General features: G+C 46.3%; 1 protein-coding gene across 1 annotated transcript in view; it reads left to right on the forward strand.

Annotated features, from left to right (window-relative positions):
- The first annotated feature begins 6,500 nt into the window (after positions 1 to 6,500).
- Positions 6,501 to 25,174, forward strand: part of INSYN1 (inhibitory synaptic factor 1) — a 63,393-nt gene continuing 44,719 nt past the window's right edge. Inside the window, exon 1 of the mRNA XM_032233120.1 lies at positions 6,501 to 6,614. Within this exon, the coding sequence (XP_032089011.1) occupies positions 6,501 to 6,614 (114 nt within the window). The remainder of the gene's footprint in view (positions 6,615 to 25,174) is intronic.

Consider the following 25,174-nt stretch of genomic DNA (forward strand, 5'->3'; position numbering starts at 1 on the left):
AGACCAACTGGAAGGAGAATGGCAAAGGCGGTTGGCGGGCTCAGGACAAAGCAATTAGGAAGACAGGAAAGAGGGGGAGGGGGAGACTCTTGGGGGGGGGGGAAACGTCCTGCCAGCAGAGTTGACAATTAGGCTCACCTTCCCAAGATGGGACAGGAGTTGCTGGATAGGGATGATCTATCTCAACAGTCCCCAATCTTTTCGGCTTGGGGTGGAAGAGATGGTTGTGTGCAGGGCTGAAATCTACTGCTACCGGTTCGCAAATGTGAGCCTCCTTGCGTGCGCTCACTTCGCTCATGCATGCCACCTCTGTGCACGCGCAGAACCTTATGCGCATGCTTAGAGCATCAAAAACAGATGTGATGACGTCCGGGCAGGCGGGCGGGCGGAGCAAGGGGGAAAATCTGCTGTGCCACCCAATTTAGATTGGCTAGAAAGCAGGAAGTCCTGCTTTCTAGCTAATATAAATCACGCGTCACATAGCTGATCATCGGAAATACCGCGTCACCCGAACTAGCAGCATTTTTTTACTACCAGTTTGGCCAAACCCGGCCGAACTCGTAGCATTTTACCCCTGGTTATGGGAGAGCACATCGCAGGTGCTAAGCAGCATTTCACCCCTGGATCTGGCCCGAAGGAGCATGCCTCTGGTCTCATGATCAAAAGTGTATTGTCCGATGGCTCCTAAACGGTGTGATTTTCCTGTTGCAACAGCTGCCCTCTGGAATTGTATCCCCACACCAGAGGTGTGAGTCATCCCGATTCTGCACTCCTGAAAATGAGCCTTGAATATCTGCCTTTTATTTCCCAGTGTTGTGCTCACTGTAGGAATTTTTATGAATGTGCCACTATTTTAATCTCCGGTCTATCACTTCTGTTGGTTTTCACAAGGCTGGCGTTTTCATCTTGCACGCCACACAAACACTTGACACGTTGTGGGTGGCCTGTAACGTTGGTCACTCAATAAATACATACCCAGGCTGGATGGAGATGGGCAGTTGAAGGGAGCGAGATGCTTGGGAAAGGTGCAGTGATGGGTTTCAAATTTTTTTAGAACCTCTTCTGTAGGTGTGGCCTGCTTTGTGGGAGTGGCTTGCCAGCCATGTGACTGGGTGGGAGTGGCTTGGCAGCCATGTGACCGGGTGGGCGTGACCAACTTATAAAATGTGGTGAAATTCACTTAACAATGCTCGTGCTTAGCAACCAAAATGTTGGCTCAGGAACTCTGGCATATGAAGCATGCAATCTTAAAACTGTCAGGATAAAACCCCAGGGGTGTTCAAACTTGACAGCTTTAAGACTTGTGGACTTCAACTCCCAGAATTCCTCCTCTCGCTCTTCATCTTGATGATGTGCGGACAGGCGGGGGGGGGAGGGAGCTGGAACCGGTTCTAAACGGCACTGTAGATTTGTGGAACCTCTTCTATAGAAGAGGTTAGAACTGGCAGGAACCCACCCCTGGAAAGGTGGTCCCTATTTTTCTACTGGCATTTTTTACACGCTTTCTAACTGCTGGGTACTTGAGAGACCGCCTCCTGCCAATTACCTCCTCACGACCGATTAGATCACACAGATTAGGCCTCCTCCGAGTTCCATCCGCCAGTCAGTGCCGACTGGCAACTACGCGGAGGAGAGCCTTTTCAGTAGTAGCTCCGACCCTTTGGAACGACCTCCCCGTGGAGATTCGTACCCTCACCACCCTCCAGACCTTCTGCACAGCCCTTAAGATCTGGCTATCCCGCCAGGCCTGGGGTTAAAGATTAGGACCCGTCCCCACCCGAATGATGAATGAATGTTGCTTCTATTTTTTAATTATGTACTGTCTGTATATGTCTTTACGTGTATCCCCTCCCTATAGGTTGTAAGCCGCCCTGAGTCCCCTCAGGGAAAAGGGCGGCCTATAAATAAAAGCAATCTAAATCTAAAAATCTAAATCTAGGTTGGCGGAGGCTGGGACAAGTAACGGGAGCTCACGGAGAGAGTTTGCTTGTGAAACGAGGAGAAATGTTGAAATGTCCATGCAAGGAGAGTCATATTCTTATATTTATTGCCCGCGCTTGCATTGCAGCTGGGCTTATTAACTTATTTATTTATTAATCGAATTTATACAGCCGCCCATCTCACAGAAGCGACTCTGGGCGGTGTAGAGCCATGAATAAAACTGACAAAGAATACGCAAACGATCGTTACCAAAAGATAGAAAGTCATGATTAAAAATGGGGGGGGGGGAAACCCACTGTGAACGTTTTAAAATATGCAAAGCTCCAGAAGGAGTAAAAGATTCACTACAATGGAGACATCTAAGAAAGACCAGGTCCCTGGACATCCCCCCTCCCTCCTCCAGGCTTTGTGACCTGATGGTGGCGGGCGTGGTGATGATTTAGCAAGATAATAGAGTAGGAAGGGACTTTGGAGGTCTTCTAGTCCACCCCCCTGCTTAGGCAGGAAACCCTATACCATTTCAGACAAATTGTTCTCTACTTAAAAACTTCCATTGCTGGAGCATTCACAGCTTCTGGAGGCAAGTTGTTCCACTGATTAATTGTTCTTACTGTCAGGAAATTTCTCCTTAGTTCTAAGTTGCTTCTCTCCTTGGTTAGTTTCCACCCATTGCTTCCTGTCCTGCCTTCAGGTACTTTTGAGAATAACTTGACCTTCCTCTTCTTTGTGGCAGCCCCTGAGATATCGGAAGACTGCTATCATGTCACCCCTAGTCCTTCTTTTCATCAAACTAGACCTACCCAGTTCCTGCAACCGTTCTTCATATGTTTTAGCCTCCAGTCCCCTAATCCTCTTTCTTGCTCTTCTCTGCACTCTTTCTAGAGTCTCCACATCTTTTTTAATATCATGGTGACGAAAACTGAATGCAGGATTCCAAGTGTGGCCTTACCAACGCATTATAAAGTGGTATTAACCCTTCACGTGATCTTGATTCTATCCAGAGGTGGGTTCCTACCAGTTCGCACCTATTCGGTAGAACCGGTTCGTCAAATCTACCGAACCGGTTAGAAGAGGTTCCACCAGTGGACCCGGAAAGCAGGCCACACCTACAGAAGAGGTTCCAAAAATTTTTTGAAACCCACCACTGGTCCTTGGATATGATTATTCTACACTATCATGCTCCTATTTATAAAACTCAGTGCCTCTGTGAAAGGTAAGGATGACTACTGCGTTTGTGGTGCAATCAGAACATTGCGTGTGTTGAAGTTGTTTTAACGCAAACCAAAGATGCCTTTTAAAAAACAAGTTGACATCATATTCTTATGCATGCCAGTGCTGTGTGTGAGGTCATTTAAGGTGGTTCTGACAAGTGTCATCGGCATCTTCATATCCGGTCACATGGGTGGCAAGCCACTCCCATCCGGTCACATGGGTGGCAAGCCACTCCCACAAAGGAGGCCACACCCACAGAGTAGGTTCGAACAATTTTTGAAACCCACCACTGATTCTATCCCTCTGTTTATGCAGCCTAGAACTGTGTTGGCTTTTTTGGCTGCATCCTCTTGGCTCACATTTTAACGGTTGATCTACAGAAATGATTGATCTGTTTTCTACAGAAAATCCCCAATGGATAACTGTAAGGAAGTCTGTCTGTTACAGCAGGGGTGTGTGCTCTATTAAGCCAAGCAAGTTGCCCTCCCACCACCCAAAAAGTAAAAAAAAAAAAACTTTATGTGTTCCTATTAGCCCAGTCCTTCTTGTAGGTCACTGATGGAGACCCTCGACATCCCACTAAGCTGTCTTGATGCAGGAGGGGGTGCACAGGTAAACCCACCAGTGGCTGGCCAGGTTAGGTGGTCTTAATAGAATGGACCTTATAAATCCATATTAGCTTGGCTTTTCATTCTAGTGCCTTGGAGTTCCATTATAGGAACTTCTCTTTTTTGTATGTTTTCCTATGCACTTCTCTGTAACATCCCAAATGAACTTTTCGAAATGTCATGCTTGTCTCGTGTATGGAAACGCCTTGAGAATGCACAGTGTGGAACACGGCATAAAAGTTGCATCCTAGGCAGAGCCCAGGCAGTTCAGATTTTGGTGTGTGAAGACACTGAACTCGATGCATCAAATAAACCTGTTTCTCTCACCTTCGTGGTCTCAAGTCCTGGTCTTTCGTAAGTAGATTGCAAACCTCAATCTGCTGCTACAGTCTGACTCTGGCCTTAAGACCCAGGGATTAAGGGAACCGGAGTCCGGCCAGCTCCGAAGTTCACAGTTTCGCTAGCCTTTAGATCAATGGTCAAAAGTGACAGAGGGATGCCCAGCGCAGATGATAATTAAGTGATAAATACGCCGCCGAATCTACCGAAGGTGGATATGACGAAATGTCATTTGCCACTGCCTTCCCTTCCTCCTCGGAGAGAAAAATTGGATTTACAGAATGCTCCAAATATGCTCAATTACCCCATTTAATTGGCTTTGAAATGGTACACAGAAAATTAATAATTGTTAGATCAAGTGATCTCTTTCATCCAATATCAGAAGAAGCATCTGGAACAGCCAGCAAGGGCAGTTCAACTGGGTTTTTTTTTAAATTGAATCCTCGCGCAAAGGAATGCTCTCTCCTTCCCAAGGCGGCGGTGAGGAATCAAATAAATCTATTCCGACGACAACGGACGTATACATTTATTATGTGGCTCTCTGCTCCGCTCTTCAATCACATTCGGCGGAAGGAAGGACATCACAATGTAAAACGAACGGCGCTCTACGGAATACAAGTTCATTAGCCAACGTGTTGGGTCTCCCATGCAGGATTCCCAAAACACCCTGGACTCTATTCAAGACTAGTGACAACTAATAAAACTTTTGAACTCTAAAATAACAACAAAAAGATTAGTGACAACTATGTGGTTATATAATACATTTTTGTTTGGTGTTATTCTGATCCAGGCTTCCTTGAAAAGCATGAAGCAGTGTCTTGGTCCCGGCAAAACCCCTTTGATTTACACAGCTGTGAATTCCTTTCATTCACAGTCAGCCAGGCTTAGCAAACAGTCTTTCTGAGGAATGTTTATCCACACGAACCTTATCTCGTTTGGAGAGCTGCCAGATAACTAGTTTCCAAACTCAGGGCAAGGCAAAACTTTGCACAGTGTTTCTTACAGTCACAAACAGAACTTTCCACTCTTGAACCGTCCGAAGGAACTAATTGTTTCCTGCAAAAGCCCACTCCCCTACTCACTCCCGAGGTGGCGCAGTGGTTAAATGCAGCACTGCAGGCTACTTTAGCTGACTGCAGTTCTGCAGTTCAGCAGTTCAAATCTCACCGGCTCAGGGTTGACTCAGCCTTCCATCCTTCCGAGGTGGGTGAAATGAGGACCCGGATTGTTGTTGGGGGCAATATGCTGACTCTGTAAACCGCTTAGAGAGGGCTGAAAGCCCTATATAAGTCTAACTGCTATTGCTATTGTTTCCTATGGGAGAGGGCAATCACCTCCAAAGCGTAGCTTTACTCCCAAGTCAACCCTGCTTTCTTAGTTGTTCTTGTCTTCTGGCAGCTCTGAGCATGCGCACACTGGGAACAGGCTCCAGCTGTTCCTCTGCCTCATTGCTGTCTAGCTCCCTCTCTGCCTCCGACGCAGAGCTCTCGTTTGAGCTTTCCTCAGCCCCCAGGACTGGCCCAGGTTCCTCCCCAACCTCCTCATTCTCTGACTCTGTGGCCGCCGGCGGGCCACAACAACCTGGGAACAACGGTTCATTTAACACAGTGATTCACTTCCCAACTGTGGCAAGGACAGTTCATAAAAAGAGCCGAGATGGCGCAGTGGTGAGGGTGCAGTACTGCAGGCCACTTCAGCTGACTGCTATCTGCAGTTCAGCAGTTCAAATCTCACCGGCTCAGCGTTGACTCAGCCTTCCATCCTTCCGAGGTGGGTGAAATGAGGACCCGGATTGTTGTTATGCTGACTCTGTAAACCGCTTAGAGAGGGCTGAAAGCCCTATGAAGCGGTATATAAGTCTAACTGCTATTGCTATAAAATGAAGCAAAATTCACTTAACTGTCTTGCTTAGCCATGGAAATGTTGGCTCAGTTGGGATTGTAAATCAAGCACTACCTGTATTGGGGGAGACCCAGATTACACAAAGGTTTCTGGGAAATTGGAAAGAAAGGGAGATTTGCGGTGTTTACTGGAGTTATCAAGAAACATATGGTCCTCTTATGGGAGGTGCTAAATAACCATCATTAGTAACTACTGATAGGCTTATCACGAAGGCACTTAATCCATTTTAAAAGCCTTTAAGCCTGCAGTGAGGTCTATAAGCCAAGAACAGCCAAAGTCAGAACTCTTCGTATAATAAGGCACGTTCTCAACATCCCCGTAGCCATGTTATCAAAATTCGGCCCTTGGGCTGTGTTTACTACAATTCCAAGATCCCGGGGGTTGTTTAGTACAATTCCAATATCCCATTTGCGACATTCCTAGTTGGCTTACAACAAAGTCAGTGGGGGAAGCTGGGTTTACTTCATAACTGTGTCCATAAAGGTCATAAAGTCGGACATGATTGACTTCACCGCCACCGTGCTTAGCAGTGAAAACCCTGGCCCAAATTGTGGGCTGAAGACGAGGACCAGCCATACACAAAAGAAAAACCACTTGAAGCTTAAGATAAAGGTATTAATGGCATAGGCAATTCAACGGTAGAAAGCATGATCAAGGTGTTAGTAGGGGTACTTTCAATGAAATACAGTACAAAAAAATGAATTGGATAGGCGTTAAGTTTATGGATGCCTGGAAGATAGCAATAGCAATAGCAGTTAGACTTATATAACGCTTCTTAGGGCTTTCAGCCCTCTCTAAGCGGTTTACAGAGTCAGCATATTGCCTCCACAGTCTGGGTCCTCATTTCACCCACCTCGGGAGGAGGGAAGGCTGAGTCAACCTTGAGCCAGTGAGATATGAACCGCTGAACTGCAGCTAACAGTCAGCTGAAGTGGCCTGCAGTACTGAACTCCAACCACTGCGCCATCTCGGCTCAGATTATTATTGCACAGAGCAGAAGGTTGCATGCAACCGCATCAGTGGTTCCTTCCACACAGAGGTTGTGTGGGAGAAAGAGAGTTAAGATTGTGTGGAAAAAGAGGGTTAACACAGAACCCTTTCTTGTAGTTCCCAGAGTCTATGCGTAAAAGTGGAAGTTTTGATTCTAAGATTCTGTCTACAGGTGAGGAAGAATGAAGAAATGGCTTAGAATTATCTCCACGTGACTTTTTTAGAGGGGAGGCGGTGGCTAAGATGCTGAGCTTGTCGATAAGAGAGGTCAGCAGTTCAGCGGTTCGAATCCCTAGCACCACATAACGGAGTGAACTCCCATTACTTGTCTCAGCTTCTGCCAACCTAGTTTGAAAGCAAGTAGAAAAATATGAACCACCTTTGGTGGGAAGGGAACAGCGTTCCGTGCGCCTTCGGCGTTGAGTCATGCCGGCCATATGACCACGGAGACGTCTTTGGACAGCGCTGGCTCTTCGCCCTTGAAATGGAGATGAGCACCGCCCCCTAGAGTTGGAAACATCTAGCACATGTGTGCAATGGGAACCTTTACTTTTTATCTTTCTTAGTCTTTGGAACCTGGCATCAGCTCTCTGTTCCTGTGAAAGATATAAGTATTTCTGAACCCTGACAATTTCCAGGGTTGGGAAACACTTAGTATATCTATCTATCTATCTATCTATCTATCTATCTATCTATCTATCTATCTATCTATCTATCTATCTATCTATCTATCTATCTCTATCTCTATCTCTATCTCTATCTCTATCTCTATCTATCTATCTATCTATCTATCTATCTATCTATCTATCTATCTATCTATCTATCTATCTATTCAGAAATTGCAGTTTCAGCTTTCCAGGTTTTTCCCAGGGTCAGAGACTGATTCTGGTGACTCCCTCCAGTTATAACAGGTGGTTATAAGAGCTTGGACTGAGCTACAATGTGCCCCTTGCTGCTCAAATACTCAGGAGTCATTCATGGTAATGTAGAATCCATTTCAACCGCGCATAAAACAGTTTATTGTCACTTAAAGCAAAGGCTTGTTTTAGGAGGCTCCAGAGAGTTTTTCTACTGCTCTAAAATGGGGGAAATTACTCCCAAACTCTGCCCAGAATTTGGAAGACATACCTGTAGTGGAATAGCATCCAAGGGAGGTGGGCTATGAAAAGAGACATCGCTTTCTTTGCATACCTTCAAAGTAAATCTGACATGAAATTTAATTCAAAGGGGAAACCATCTCTCGATTATATTTCAGGAGATTTATACCTAATCTACAATTGGAGAGATTTTTTTTAATGCATGGAGTCCATCCATCCTTCAGAGTGGGAAGGGAACCTTATAGGTCATCTAGTCCAACCCCCCACTCAAGCAGGAGAGTCTATGGAGAGGAGAGTTATGCGGCGCGCATAACTTACGCACAATATTGGAAAAAAGAAAATACACGATCAGAGCTAGATATAATCAGAAAAGTGTTGGCCTGTGCGGAAGCAGATAGGCTCACTCTTGAACTTAAAAATAAAGGGGAATTTTTTCTTTAAAACTAGGATATGTTAAGTATATTGATATGGAAGCATAAATACCATCAACATAGATTGGAGTTTGCTCAGAAGCGGAAATACACCAATGAGAGGAAGAGTGGGAGAACAGAAGAGAGAAGAAAGATGGGAAGAGAGGGATAGGAGAGAGAGTAAGGGGGGGAAGATGAGGAGGATAAGGAGGAGTGGAATGTAGAGAGAGGAGAAGGAGAAAGGAAGGGGAAGTAGAGTAGGAAAGGATGATGGAGGGAAGAAAGGTAGGAGAGAGGTAGAAGAAAGAGGTGTATGGAGAGCAGAAGAGCTAATAATGGGTTTTTATCTTTCTGGGCGTTGATGACAAGAGGAACTGATGTAATTACTACTTAATACAATAGGATATTGGCTATGTAATAGTATACATGTGATTGTATGTTATGAAAATGGAAAATAAAAAGTATATTTTCAAAGACAAAAAATAAAAATAAAATAAAGGGGAATCAGAATATTTTGAAGTCTGGAACAGGTTTTATGACTGGTATAAGACAAGGTGACAAGACTGGGACAAACTGTATATATAGTGATTGGACAGAAGGACAGACAATGCATTAAGTAGGCTAATTGTTAATGGTTGAGACGAGCTGTATATAATGTGAATGTATGGTCACTCCGACTTCGCGTTACTGCATTGTTTTAAATGTAAAAATAATAAAAATATATTGGGGGGGAAAAAAGCAGGAGAGACTACACTGTTTCTGACAGATGACAGTCCAGTTTCTTCTTGAAAGTCTCAAGTGATGAAGCTCCCACAACTTCCGAAGGCAACTTCTGTTCCGTGGGATGATTGATCTCCCTGTCAGGAAATTCCTCCTCATTTCCAGGTTGAATCTCTCCTTGGTCAGTTTCCATCCATTATTCCATGTCTGGCCTTCGGGTGCTTTGGATAATAGCTTGACCCCCTCCTCTTCTCTGTAGCAGCCCCTCAAATATTGGAAGGCTGTTATCCTGTCTCCCCTGGTCCTTCTCTTCACTAGACTAGCCAGGCCCAGTTCCTGCAACCGTTCATCATATGCTTTAACCTCCAGTCCCCTCATGGTTGCTCTTCTCTGCACTCCTTCTAGAGTCTCTGCATCTTTTTTATAATGTGGTGACCAAAACTGGATTCAGTACTCTAGGGGTGGCCTTACTAAGGCTTTATAGAGTGGTACTAGTACCTCACTTGATCTTGATTGCATCCCTCTGTATCAGGGGTAGGTTGCTCCTGGCATTACTGCTGCCTCACTTCTGTGCACACCAGATGCTCATTTACACACAAATAGGACTGCGCATGTGCAAAACATTAAAAAAGAAAAAAAAAGAAATTTGTGCAAATACAATTGTTTTATGCATGCGCAGAACCGAAAATCAAGATGGCGGCCCTGGAGGAGAACCGGTTCGGGGGCGTGGCCAGCCTGGGTCGATGCCGGTTCCAGCGACCCAGGCCACCAAACCACTACTGGTTCGAACTGGTCCAAACTGGTAGGAACCCACCTCTGCTCTGTATGCCTCCCCCCCGCTTGATTGTATAGTCTTGAAAACAGCAGATTTTGAGTTTTGATTCCATCCCCGGAAAGTCTGGAGTGTTATGTGGTGATTTATATTGTGTTGATCGTCACTCTTGATGTTTATCTTTGCTTAAAGCTCAAGAGTGGGGTTTTTTATTCTCATTTAAAGTGGCACATTCAGTCATTCATGATTTACTAACGATATGTCGGAATGTCCTTGAGTTTTTTTTTTTTCTAAATCACTTGTTTACTCATTTCTGCTTTATTCTTTTGCTTCCTGGATTTCTATTTGTTTGTTTGTACCATTTCTCTCGAAAATTAAATCAAAGAAAAAGGACCAGCGGTGACAGGAGGGCAGTGTTCCAACATTTGAGGAGCTGCCACAAAGAAGAAGGGGGTCAACCTATCCAAAGCACTTGAGGCAATGGTGGGATTCAGCCGGTTCGTACCTATTCAGGAGAACCGGTTGGTAACTTTCTAAGTAGTTCAGAGAACCGGTTGTTGGAAGAAATCTTATTTCGTGTGTTTTTTTCCACTTTACAGGGCTAATCCTGTAAGGAAGGCAGGAAGGAAACATTCTGGTGTTGTTTCTAGCCTAATCTTTGTTGCCCTGCTTACAGAAACTGCCTCTCTGGTTAACCCTTAATTACATTGTAACAGCTAAGGTGAAGCGCCCATTGACGGGAGTGATGTTGAGTTGGCCACACCCACCTAGTCACACGACCACTGAGCCCCACCTACCCAGCTGGTCATTAGAGCAGAGAACTGGTTGTTAAATTATTTGAATCCCACCACTGACCTGAGGGCAGGACATATGTTGCACATTTGAACCTGTGCCCATGAAACCACCAATGGGTCAACTGTCCTCAGAAGCTCTTTGGTTCCTCTTTGGTGTTTACAGTACCCATCGGTTCCGTCTTGTCAATCAAACTCGTCATGCACATACTATCAGGCCCAACAATTAATAGAACTCTTTGAAAAGAAGGTCTAGGGCAGGGGTGAGCAACCTGAGGCTCTGGAGCTGCATGTGGCTCTTTCATCCCTCTGTTGTGGCTCCCTGTTGCCGGTCGGTGCCACAATTTTGAGAGGAGCTTCCGGTTTAGGGGGAGGGAGAAGAAGCAGGGCACCCCAGGCGGAGACTCTATGGCAAGGCACAGGTTTTCCAGTCAGCTCCACAATTGATAGGGCTTTCGGTTAGGAGAGGTAGAGGAAAAAGGATGCTGTGCTAGGAGGAGACTCTATGGTGGGGGAACCGGACTTCTGGTCAGCAGAGGAAAAGGGATGCTGTGCTAGGAGGAGACTCTATGGTGGGGGAACTGGACTTCTGGTCGGCAGAGGAAAAGGTATGCTGTGCTAGGAGGAGACTCTATGGTGGGGGAACCCGACTTCTGGTCAGCAGAGGAAAAAGGATGCTGTGCTAGGAGGAGACTCTATGGTGGGGGAACCGGACTTCTGGTCAGCAGAGGAAAAGGGATGCTGTGCTAGGAGGAGACTCTATGGTGGGGGAACCGGACTTCCGGTTGGCTCCAGAATTGAATGGAGGGCTTCTGGTTAGGACCTTTGTGGTTCTTTGATTGTTTAAGGTTGTCAACCCCTGGTCTAGGGGTTGACATGAGAGCATCTAAGGGGCTGCCCCAAAGAAGAGGGGGTCAACCTATTCTCCAAAGCACCTGAAGGCAGGAGAAGAAGCAATGGATGGAAATTAACCAAGGAGAGAAGCAAGCTAGAATTAAGGAGAAATTTCCTGACAGTGAGAACAATTTAACCAGTGGAACAACTTTCCTCCAAAGGTTGTGAATCAGTGGTGGGTTTCAAAATTTTATGGAACCTCTTCTGTAGGTGTGGCCTGCTTTCCAGGTCCACTGGTGGAATCTCTTCTAACCGGTTCGGTAGATTTGACGAACCAGTTCTATCGAACTGGTGCGAACCGGTAGGAACCCACCTCTGTTGTGAATGTTCCAACACTGGAAGTTTTTAAGAATATGTTGGATAACCATTTGTCTGAAACGGCTTAGGGTTTTCCTGCCTAAGCAGGGGGTTGGATTAGAAGACCTTCAAGGTCCTTACCAACTCTGTTATTCTGAGTTGATCCTCAGTTGACTTCTGCTTTGTCTACATCCTTGCGATAATCCCTGTGATAATCCTGGTGATAATCCAAGCAACCTGCTGTTTATCAAACAGCCAATACCCAAAGCTCATCAGGGTCCTTCTGCCCCTGTGAATCGTCAGCTCTGCTCACATGAATTATTAAAAACCACCGACAAAAAAAAATGCATCTCTCGTCTAGCCAGAAAACACTCATCCATCTGACTGTAGTATTTATAGTTTCTCGGGCATTACAGTGTGATTTCAAAATAAAATTATAAAATTAGAGGAGGAGGAGGAGGAAGAGGAGGAAGGAAGGAAAGATTTCAATAGTAGGAGGAGAGCACCATCTACCCAGAACATGGTTTAATCATCTCCTACAACCTGCTTTGCCTTCAAATATCACCCAAAGTCTCATCTAGGTGGGCTCTTGTTATGAGTCACATACCTTCAGGCTGTTCTCAACTGAACTCAGAGGCCTTCAAGCCTTATTTCTTTATCTTGCTAAAATGGTTTTTGTTATTAGTTATGAAGTCGTGTCCGATCCATCGTGACCCCATAGACAACGTTCCTCCAGGCCTTCCTGTCCTCTACCATCCTCTGGAGTCCATTGAAGCTCAGGCTGGCTGCTTCAATGACTCCATCCAGCCACCTCCTTCTCTGTCGTCCCCTTCTTCTTCTGCCCTCCATCATTCCCCGCATTAGGCTCTTCTCCAGGGATTCCTTCCTTCTCCTTAGGGGGGACAAAGTCTTTGAGTTTCCTCTTCAGGATCTGGCCTTCTAAAGAGCAGTCAGAGTTGATCTACTTCAGGACTGACCAGTTGGATCACCTTGCAGTCCAAGCGAACTTTGTCTTGAGGCTCGTAAATTAATTAGGTCATCTTTTGGAAACTTCACACCCCCGCCATGCCCACCAAGCCACACCCACCAAGCCACACCACGCCCACCAAGCCACGCCCACAGAACCGGTAGCAAAAAATTTGAATTTCACCACTGCAAAGGACTATTTTTCACATTTGCGACCTTTGCAGTGTCCCAGTGGCCACGTGATCAAAATTCAGACGCTTGGCAAGTGGCTCATACTTACGACGGCTGCGGTGTCCCAGGGTCACACAATCCGTTTTGGACGGACCTTCTGTCCAGTAAAGTCAATGGGGAAACCAGGTTCCCTTAGCAACCATGTTGCTAAGGTAACAGCTGCAGCGAATGAGTCAAGCCCAAGAAAAGTTGTAAAATGGGAGGAGACCATTTGTGAAATCTAATTTTTTTTACTACTGGTTCTGTGGGCGTGGCTTGTGGGGAGGCCATGTGACTGGGTGGGCGTGGCTATATAGTCATGTAACTGGGGGATCAAAAGGCAGAAACTCACAATGTCCTGCTGGAGCAGGGTTGGACTAGATGACCTCCAGGTCCCTTCCAGCCCTGGATTGTCCTCTGAAGCTGCGTGTAGTGCCAGGTTTGTAGTCCTTCCTTCCTCTCCTTTTTCCCTCCCTCCTTCCCTTGCTCTTTCTTTCTTCTTTCCTTCCTTCCTTCCTTCCTTCCTTTCTTTTTCTTTTCTTTCTTTCCTTCTTTCTCAGTACCCACCCACTCACCGTTTTTTTGGCCTAGCAGGCTTCTGGGAGCAGGAATGGACTTCACCCCCACCCCCGCGTTTCCAGAGAACCTGTAGCCAAAAAAAATGCTTAACAAATAAAATAAAAAGTTCCGAAACTTAAGGAAGAAGAGAAGGGGAGAAGAAAGGAGGGAAGGAAGGAGGGAATGTAGGAGAGAAGGAAGGGGGTAAGGAAGGAGGAAAGGAAGGGGGAAAGGAAGGAGAGAAGGAGAAAAGAAAGGAGGGAAGGAAAGAAGGAAGGAGGGAAGGAGAGAAGGAGGGAAGGGGAAGGAGGGAGGTGAGGAAGGGGAGTAGGAGAGAAGAAACGAGGGAAGGAAAGAGGGAGGGAGGGAAGAAGAAGTAGGACCATTGTAAGATAAGATGGATCTATGGGATGTTAAAAAAGCAATCTTCAAGTATATTGTTAACAGTAGGGAAAAATTGTTATAAATACATATTATTAATAACAGTTATGAGATCATATAATTGTGAATGTATATATGAAATTGATAAAATAAAATAAAATTAATTTTAAAAAAAAGTTCCGAAACTCAGCTGTGTGACTTATGATCGTCAGAACATTCCACATACACCCCCCCCCCTTTTTTAAGTATTTTTTTTTTTACTACCGGTTCTGCAAACCAGTAGCATTTTTTTTTACTACTGGTTCAGGCTAACCGGCCCAAACTGGAAGCATTTCACCCCTGGAGCAGACTCACTTAACAAATGTTTCACTTAGCGAGATGCATTTCAATCCTTCCCCAGGGCTGCCTGCAGTTTCACAGGTGGTGGGGGAAAAGGCTCTGGGTCTTTAACGGATCACGTCGAGTGTGTTTTCGGCGCGCCGCCAATGTATTCCAAGACAATGTCCTTTTGTTTCTTTACCTCGCTCGTAATCTCTTAAAGTTGAGAGAGAGAGAGAGAGAGAGAGAGAGAGAGAGAGAGAGAGAGAGGGAGGGAGGGAGGGAGGGAGGGAGGGGGAGAGAGAGAGAGAGAGAGAGAGAGAGAGATTGGCACTTCCTTCAGCACTAGCGATGATATCATCTCCTTGAGATCCTGGATGATTGATTGACCCGTTTTGTTCAGCCAAGGGAATGAGATGATAATGATGCTTTCACTTTGCTACTGATGTCGAGGATCAATGGGGAGAATGGGAGGAATAATCAAAGCAGGCTGCCTCTCATTTTCTTGGGGATGGCATCCATTTCACGCTAGCCAGTTGGAAATGAAAGCTCTTAGTAGCAAGAGGGGTGAGGGACTCCTTTATAAACTGAAAGGAAAGCCACGTGACAACTTCTGGATGAAGAGGATCCTGACGCTCGTCCAGGAATTGTTGAGTTCCATGTTCAGAGTTACTCCAGAGAATCACAGAGAGAGCCTGGAGTTCAAGAATTGGTATCAACATCAACCTGGGCTTCTGAACTCTCACTGGGAAGCAGAAATGTAGACTTCCTTTGGTGGCATGGTGGTAGAGAAGATCATAGTGAGTTACTCCAAGATAGCAATAGCAATAGCAGTTAGACTTATATACCGCTTCATAGGGCTTTCAGCCCTCTCTAAGCGGTTTACAGAGTCAGCATATCGCCCCCACAGTCTGCGTCCTCATTTCACCCACCTCGGAAGGATGGAAGGCTGAGTCAACCTTGAGCCAGTGAGATTAGAACCGCTGAACTGCAGATAACAGTCAGCTGAAGTGGCCTGCAGTACTGCACCCTAACCACTGCGCCACCTCGGCTCTTCATGGATAATCATGGATATAGTTCTTGAACCTCTGATCATCTCCAGAAATGGATTCGGTCGTTGTATAAACATCAACCTGCCCTTCTGAATTTTCACTGGGGAGCAGAAATATGGATTCCCTTTGATAGTATGATGGTTGGCTAGATCATAGTGAGTTACTCCCAAGTAATCATGGATAAAATGGAGGTAGTGACAGATTTTATTTTCCTGGGCTCCAAGATCATCACAAATGGGGACTGCAGCCAAGAAATTAAAATACGCTTGCTCCTGGGGAAGAAATTTATGGCAAATCCTGACATCATACTAAAAAGCAGAGACATCACCCTGCCAACAAAAGTGTGTCTAGTCAAGGCTATGGTTTTCTCAGTTGCAATGGATGGCTGTGAAAGTTGGACCATAAGGAAGGCTGAGTGCCAAAGAATGGAGGCCTTTGAACTCTGGTGCTGGAGAAGACTCCTGTGAGTCCCTTGGACTGCAAGGTGATCCAACCGGTCAGTCCTAGAGGAGATCAACTCTAACTGCTCTTTAGAAGGCCAGATCCTGAAGAGGAAACTCAAAGACTTTGGCCACCTGGTGAGAAGGAAGGACTCACTTGAGAAGAGCCTCATGCTGGGAACGATGGAGGGCAAAAGCCGAAGGGGATGACAGAGAATGAAGTGGCTGGATGGAGTCACCGAAGCAATCGGCAAGAGCTTAAATGGACTCCAGAGGATGATAGAGGACAGGAAGGCCTGGAGGAACGTCATTTATGGGGTTGCGATGGGTCGGACACGACATTGCAACTAACAACAAGAACCATCATGGATGTATTGTAGATGTTGAACCTCTGCTGATCTCAAGAAATGGAATCAGTCCTGGGATAAACATCAACCTGCCCTTCTGAACTCTCCTTGGGGAGCCGAAATATGGACTTCCTTCGGTGGCATGGCGGTAGGGGAGTTCATTCAGGAGCCGAGGTGGCGCAGTGGTTAGGGTGCAGTACTGCAGGCCACTTTAGCTGACTGCGATCTGCAGTTCAGCGGTTCAAATCTCACCGGCTCAAGGTCGACTCAGCCTTCCATCCTTCCGAGGTGGGTGTAATGAGGACCCGGACTGTGGGGGCAAGTTGCTGACTCAATTTGCTAAAAAAAAAGTAAATCGCTTAGAGAGGGCTGAAAGCCCTATGAAGCGGTATATAAGTCTAATAAATAAATAAATAAATAAATTGTGAGTTGAAGTCCTTCAAAACGTACCAGTGAATTCCCAGGAAGAGAAAAATCAGGAGCAGCTCCCTTTGAGTGCGAAGGGCCCCCAAAAGCTGAGCTTTTCATCCACGCCCATGCAGGAATGTGCTTTCCTTACCAAAATGTCTCTGGCCTCCCCGGAAAGTTTGCTTACTCAGAGTTTGAAATTGATATGCCAAGAGTGATGCCGGTAGAGGCTCTTGTGAATCAGCAGCAGTGTTCCCCAGCTGGGGTGTGTGTGTGTGTGTGTGTGTGTGTGTGTGTCCCAAGAGTTTCCTCTCCTTGCCTTTAAGTCCCGAGTTGAAAGCCCTGGTTTTGACTGCGGATAGTGAACCTCTGCAAGCTGCTTAAGGATGCACGATCTGGCATGAATGCAGTGTTGAGTTACGGGGGGTGGGAAGCAGCAATGTTGCCAATTTTCCCTTGGAAAATGGAGAGTGTAATGGGGCCTGGAACATCAGTAATGCGCCTTGTAGTCTTCCCCTTCCTTGGCTCGGATGGGCAACGGAGGAGGGTATCGATCGGATCCAGGGATGTGACCAGCTTGGCAATGATCTCTTGGAAAAGTCAGACACGACGTCTCTCTTGCATTACAACGGAGCCGGTGCAGGGCGAGAGTTTGGTCCCCGGAGAATCGGGACACAATGGAGCCGGTGCAGGGCGAGAGTTTGGTCCCCGGAGAATCGAGACACAACGCGGCAAATTTGGCTGAGGTTGCGCAGGGACTCTTGACGACAGGTAGTCCTCGACATACAACCATAATTGAGCCCAGCATGTCTGTCGCTGAGTGGGACCTTGGTTGAGCGAGCTTTGTCCCAGTGTACAGCCTTTCTCGCCGCTGCCGTTAAGCAAACCGTTGCAGCACTCGAGTTAGTAACACAGTGGCTAAGCGAGTCTGCCTTCCCCATTCTGCGGTCATAAGTACAGGCATGTCTAGCAGCCAAGTTTTGGATCGCGTGAATGTGAGGATGCGGCAACAAGGGTTAAGGATGAGGACCAGTCGTCAGTAATTGGTTGCAATCACTTTAACCGTCAAGTCATCCTTTAAAGGATGATATTTGTAGTTGAGGCTTGACAGGACGACTGCGGGGACCTTGGTCTTCTGTGAGCTTGGTTGTTTTCTTGAAGACGTTTCGTGACCCATCTAGGAAACATCATCAGTGCTAGTAGGGAGTGGGGTTTGTGGAGAGGGGGAGGAGGAGGAGGAGGAGGACTGTGGGGCCATTGGTGCTCTCTGAACTTCGTTGTTTTCTTGCAGAGCCTCCGGTCACAATTCAAGGTGTTGGTTCTTACGTTTAAAGCCCTACATGGCTTAGGGCCAGCGTATCTGTGAGACCGCCTACTGCCACATACCTCCCAACGGCCGGTAAGATCCCACAGATTGGGCCTCCTTTGGATGCCGTCAGCCAGACAGTGTCGGCTGGCGGGCCCCCGGAGGAGAGCCTTCTCTATGGCTGCTCCGACCCTGTGGAATCAACTACCCCCAGAGGTCCAGACCTTACCCACTCTCATGGCCTTCAGGAAAGCTGTTAAAACCTGGCTATTCCGGCAGGCCTGGGACTGTTGACCTTATTATCAAGGTCCAGCCCCAATTACAATGAATGCATGTTGTGAATTTTAAACTATCCTTCTCTTGCTTTTCTTTCCATTCTCTTTCCTTTTTTGTAAGCTGCCCGGAGTCCTTCGGGATATAAATTTAATAAATACAAATACAAATACAAATAAATACAAATACAGATGTTTCATGGTCCAAATTAGGTAACCTCATCAGTGCTAATGACTATGCTAGATTAGAGCAAGGACCAGCACTGATGAGGTTGCCTAGATGGGTCGTGAAACGCCTCGAAGGAAACAACCAAGCTCAGAGAGCACCAAGGACCCCTCAAATCGTCCTTCCCCATTTTTCTTTTTTTTTTTAAGCTAAAATATTTGCGATCCGCGACATAAACCCCGATCAGCGTTCATTTTTCCCCCTCCCCCTCTTTTACTTGACCCGGGAAGCCGATTCTTGTTATTTCGCAAGGCATTTTCTACACCTGCTTTTGGTGCAATCGTGGTCTCAACGCCTTAATGCGGCTCTCAAATTCCTCTCAGCCCTCCTCACAACCCACACAGCAATTCTGCTTTTCATGTTTTACACTCTTTGAACTACAGCCTGGAGGAGAAAAAAAAAACACAGTTTCTTGCTGGCAAGAAACTCCCAGAGCCCAATATATTGTGATTTAAACTTATCATGGGGAAGGTTAAATGATACCATAATTACGGTGTGCAGCACTCATCAAATGCAAATGGCTTGGAATATCCCACAGCTTTTTGGGGGGCGAGGTGGAGAAATAGAGTAAAGCTAAAGAAATGCTCAAAACGGCAAGGAAAATGGAAATGTCCCTATTTCCTTTTGATCGAAGTTGTTGAAGTGAGGTAAGAGCCAATCTATGAACACTTAGCCGAAGTTAATTCACATGTCATGTTTCAAAGCGCCACCTAAGTAGGCAATCTTACCGGCGTCCCTCCGAGTGAACGTAGACTGAAGCTCTCCTCTCGTTTGGGAACAAGAAGAGGGCCTTGCATTCCAGTGGTGGACATGGCCACATTAAAAAGGGAAGAAAGGGACGTGGTGACGCAGTGGCTGCTGAGCCTGTCAATCGGAAAGGTCAGCAGTTCGGCGGTTCGAATCCCTAGCGCAGCGTAACGGAGTGAGCTCCCGTGACTTGTCCCAGCTTCTGCCAACCTAGCAGTTCGGAAGCACGTGAAAAATGCAAGTAGAAAAACAGGGACCGCCTTTGGTGGGAAGGGAAGAGTGTTCCGTGCGCCTTTGGCATTGAGTCATGTCAGCCACATGACCACGGAGACATCTCCAGACAGCGCTGGCTCTTCGGCTTTGAAACGGAGATGAGCACTGCCCCCTAGAGTTGGAAAAGATTAGCATATATGTTCAAGGGGAATATTTACCTTTACTAGAGCCATAAAACATAAAGAAGGGGGGAAATTTCATTGTTTTTCGGAGAAAACCCAAGTCTTGCCTGTCTGCAGGACATGTGACTTCATCCATTTTGCATTGTTGATTGATCTGTGGTCGTCTTGGCTCCTCCCAACCACGTTTCCCAAAGATTTCTTCTGCTATGTGAGCAGCACATTTATTCCTGCTATCCGCCCCCTTCCCAAGATTCAGATTTTAAAAAATTGGGTGAGGAGGGGCATTTGGCGAAGCCCTTTCCTTGACCAAGAAATCTATGTTTTGTGCACTGGATAATTCTGAGTGGAGGTTTCTTTGCAAGGGAGAAATAACCAGTAGTGGGATTCAGCCGGTTCGCACCTATTCGGGAGAACCGGTTGGTAACTTTCCAGGCAGTTTAGAGAACTGGTTGTGGGAAGAAATCTCCTTTTGTTTTTTTTCCACTTTACAGGGCTAATCCTGTAAGGAAGGCAGGAAGGAAACATTCTGGTGTTGTTTCTAGCCTCATCTTTATTACCCTGCTTACAGAAACTGCCTCTCCGGTTAACCCTGATCACATTGTAACAGCTAAGGCAAAGCGCCCATCGACGGGAGTGACGTTGAGTTGGCCACACCCACCCAGTCACATGACCACTGAGCCCCGCCTACCCAGCTGGTCATTAGGGCAGAGAACTGGTTGTTAAATTATTTGAATCCCACCACTGGTTGGAACTAGGAAGGAATGAAAGATTTTGGAGGGGAAAGACTAGCATTCCTGCTTGAGAAAAGACTCCTGCCCTGAGCCACAAGAAGGGGAATGTTTTGCTCGCTTTCTGCGAGCAAATTCATTTCAGGTCACCTGGCTTTCCAAAACCCAGGACTATTTTTAGATCCATTTCGCCAAGTCCCCAGAAGCAATTTCTGTATATTTTTTTTGCCTAGGCTGGCATAATTTTCCCAAGGGACCTTTCATGCCCTTTTGGTTTTCTTTGGATTGGAATCCAGCCTTGGAGGAGTCAAGAATTCATCAGGGTTCTTTTAAAGCAGGAGTCGTCAAACTAAGACCCGGGGAATGGATACGGCCCACAGAAGTCATTAATCCGGCCCACGTGGGACCACAAAGCTGCCCCGCCCACATTGCCCCACCTACCTGCCGAAGAGGCCAAAAACAGGATGTGCAGAGGCATCGGGAGGCCAAAAACAGGCCCGTTTTTGGCCTCCAGAGAGAGAGAAATGAAGGAAGAGAGGGAGAAAGAGGAAGGGAGAGAGAGAGAAATGAAGGAAGGGAAGGAGAAGGAGGAAGAGAGAGAGAGAGAAAGGGAGGGAGAGAGATATGGAGGGAAGGAGGGGAGAGTGAGAGGGGGAGGGAAAGAGAGAGGGAGGGAGGGAGCAAGGGAGAGATATATGGTGGGAGGGAGGGAGGGAGAGAGGGAGAGGGAGAGAGAAGGAGAGAGAGATGGAGGGAGAGAGAGATGGAGGGAAGGAGGGAGAAAGGTAGAAAGGGAGGGAGGAAGAGAGGGAGGGGGAGAGAGAGAGAGAGAGAAGCCACATCCCTTCTCTAACCTGCTTTCCATCCCCAGGAGCATAACAAATTAAAGATTAATTTGTGTGTATTGTTTAATAGACTACTATATTAGCCATGCCCACCCAGTCACATGACCACCTAGCCACACCCACCCAGTCACATGACCATTTAGCCATGCCCACCCAGACGGTCTGTCCCCCCCAACAGTCTGAGGGACTGTGAATTGGCCCCAAAAAGTCTGAGGATCCCTGTTTTAAAGGAATCATTTTTTAAAAGAAACCATGGATAATGAGGACTAAGGAAGGGCCAAATGGTCGAAGCTCCATTTGGAAACCCCCGCCGCTCTCAAAGATGTTTATTTTAGAGGAAGCTGGCATGGTGGAGGGGACAGTCTGCGTGTCACTTAAAAAAAACTTGGCATCCTCCCTGAGTCCCTGGAACAAAAACTGTTCAGGCTGCCAGACAACAAGACAATTCATATCCCCTGACTTTGCACTCCTTGACAGCTGATAACTAAGCATCCTCACACCCCAGCTGGCATGGGCACTAAGGGGAAAGACAAGGAGGATCCCCGGTGAAGATCCCAGACAGAGGTTGCTGAAGAGAAGAGAACCCACTTACACTTGGGGTTGTCCCAGGTCTCCCTCAAAATTGGGTGTGAAGTTACAGAGTCCAAAAAGTTGCGGAGACTCTCGAAAGAGTGCAGAGAAGAGCAACGAAGATGATTAGGGGACTGGAGGCTCAAATATATGAAGAACGGTTGCAGGAACTGAGTAGGTATAGTTTAATGAAAAGAAGGACATGGGGAGACATGATAGCAGTCTTCCCATATCTCAGGGGCTGCCCCAAAGAAAATAGCAATAGCAATTAGACTTATATACCGTTTCATAGGGATTTCAGCCCTCTCTAAGTGGTTTACAGAGTCAGTATATTGCCCCCAACAACAATCCGGGTCCTCATTTTACCCACCTCGGAAGGATGGAAGGCTGAGTCAACCCTGAGCCGGTGAGATTTGAACAGCTGAACTGCAGATAACAGTCAGCTGAAGCTCAAACTATTCTCCAAAGCACCCGAGGGCAGGACAAGAAGCAATGGGTGGAAACTAATCAAGAAAGAAGCAACTTAGAACTAAGGAAAAATTTCCTGACCGTGAGAACAATTAACCAGTGGAGCAACCTGCCTCCAGAAGTTGTGAATGAAGTTTTTAAGAAGAGAGTATTGGATAGCCATTTGTCTGAAGTGGTGTAGGATTTCCTGCCTATGCAGGGGGGTGGACTAGAAGACCTCCAAGGTCCCTTCCAACTCCAAAGTCCCCTCCAACTCTGGAGTCCATATAAGCTCACACCGACTGCTTCAGTGACTCCATCCAGCCATAGCAATAGCAATAGCAATAGCAGTTAGACTTATATACCGCTTCATAGGGCTTTCAGCCCCCTCTAAGCGGTTTACAGAGTCAGCATATTGCCCCCAACAACAATCCGGGTCCTCATTTTACCCACCTCGGAAGGATGGAAGGCTGAGTCAACCCTGAGCCGATGAGATTTGAACAGCCGAACTGCAGAACTGCAGTCAGCTGAAGTAGCCTGCAGTGCTGCATTTAACCACTGCGCCACCTCGGCTCTTCAGAGCCACCTCCTTCTCTGCCGTCCCCTTCTTCTTCTTTTGCCCTCCATCGTTCCCAGCATGAGGCTCTTCTCCAGGGAGTCCTTCCTTCTCATTAGGTGGCCAAAGTCTTTGAGTTTCCTGTTCAGGATCTGGCCTTCTAAAGAGCAGTCAGGGTTGATCTCCTCTAGGACTGACCGGTTGGATCGCCTTGCAGTCCAAGGGACTCAATGCAGAAGTCTTCTCCAGCACCAGAGTTCAAAGGCCTCCATTCTTTGCCGCTCAGCCTTCCTTATGGTCCAACTTTCACAGCCATCCATTGCAACTGGGGAAACCATAGCATTGACTATATGAGAGGGATGGTATGTAAGTCTAAATGTTATTGCTGTTGCTATTCCACCTTCATCAGGAAATCCGAGGGGAGCCATTGTTCACCATCACAAAGAAGGTCTTTTAGACCACACTTCTAGATACACAAACACTCCCCCCCCAGGGGGAACCAAGTTGAGAACTACAAAAGAAAGCTGTGACTTAGAAATATCTTCTCAACCTCTTCTAGCCCGTGGGTCTCTACCTTCAAAGGGCAAACACGGAGTTTGAAAACTATCCTTAATTTCAGCAGCTGTGAAAAAACCCATTAGGAGCCGACTCGAACCTGCCTAAAATATTCATCTGCAAAATATGTTATGCAAAACTGCCTCTATCTCCAAAAAGCAACTACTAAATTTTACATCGGCATTTCAATTCCTTCTCCTCCCCCCCCCTCCCCAAATCCTACCTTCAACCTTGATAACGTATGAAACGAAAGATTTGCAGGGCAAAAAAAAAGAAAAAAGAAAAAGAAATGTTAAAAAAAAAACTTCAGACAACCTATATTCTACATTTAGAAAGGTGATTATCCTGGATTTGATATCCAGGGGCTTAAATCATCCTTGGAGAAGATGCCCATGTTCAACAAGAGGGCGATTACAGGCCCTGCCAGGTTTAAAGTCTGCGTGAGACATTTTCCTAACTTAAGTAACTGTGAAATCTTCCCATTAGAGAGAGGAAGCGCCCTCTTCAAAAAAAATCAAGGTGAGTCACTAGACCAGTGTTTCTCAACCTTGGCAACTTGAAGATGTCCGGACTTCAACTCCCAGAATTCCCCAGCCAGCATCCGCTGGCTGGGGAATTCTGGGAGTTGAAGTCCGGACATCTTCAAGTTGCCAAGGTTGAGAAACACTGCACTAGACTAAAACACAGATGATATAGATTCCAATCGCCAATGGTTTGGGGGATCTATGACCTTGGGCCCACCTCTTTTTCACAGCTCACGGCTGTAATCCCCAAAGTGTCTTTTTTCCAAAGGCAACTGGACTTCGTTTTTTTCCCCTCCTTGAAAAGGTTTCGCTTCTCATCCAAGAAGCTTCTTCAGTTCTGCAGAAAGGCAGTTTCTTCAGAAGTGAAGAACCTCCTTGGATGAGAAGCAAAATATCTTCAAGGGAAAAAAGCTTGACGTTGCTTAGAAGGTATTTTTCAACAGGGTAGGAGAAAAAGCATAGTCTGGGGCCACCTTGATTCACTTGCCACGTCTATAATTTTTCATGGCTTCTGTGATCCAAAAATCTGCTTCCACAGTGGCAGCTAATGCATACTCCTGGGATAATCTGGAAAAAGGCCTGCAGCTGAAATGTAATTAAATTTAAATTAAATTTAACTTTCTTTTGCTGGGATATTATTTGTACAGTGCGTCCATGTACTATAGCAAGCATTGTGTGGAGAATATAAAGTCTCCAGCTTTGACTGAACAGCTGAAAGATATCAGAGGCATCAAAAGCATCGAGCATGATTAATAGAGACCCTTTCCTCCTGCGGAAGAGAATCACGGTATTATCACATTGGAAGACAAATGCAGGAGGAGAAGGAGGGAACATCTCCAAAGCACCTGAAGACAAGAAGCAACGGATGGAAACTTATTAAGGAGAGAAATAACCTAGAACTAACCTGACAGTGAGAACAATCAACCAGTGGAAAAGCTTATTTCCAGAAGTTGTGGGTGCTACAATATTGATGGTTTTTAAGAAGAGACTGGAGAGTTGTCAGAGTTTTGGCAGCGTGACTAAGATTAGGAGATAAACCCAGGAGCAAAACACAGCATACAGCACACAAAGCCTTTAGAAAATTAATAGTGGCTTATATACACATATATACAGACATACACATGGTGGATAAATCCCTTACCACTCAGCCACAGACACAAGGAGAGAAATGTGATACATGACAAGAGAGAAGGAGATGCCATCTAATGGGCGCGCGAGCGCACACACACACACACACATTTACTTATTTATTTATTTATTTAAAGTCACAACCCCTGGTATGCCCAAATATGGGAGGAAGTTCGCTACTTCCATTCTCTGTCATTCGGCTCGTCACAAGAGACCATCCAG

This window comes from Thamnophis elegans, chromosome 16 (assembly GCF_009769535.1).
Source record: "Thamnophis elegans isolate rThaEle1 chromosome 16, rThaEle1.pri, whole genome shotgun sequence".
NCBI classification, from domain to species: Eukaryota; Metazoa; Chordata; class Lepidosauria; order Squamata; family Colubridae; genus Thamnophis; species Thamnophis elegans.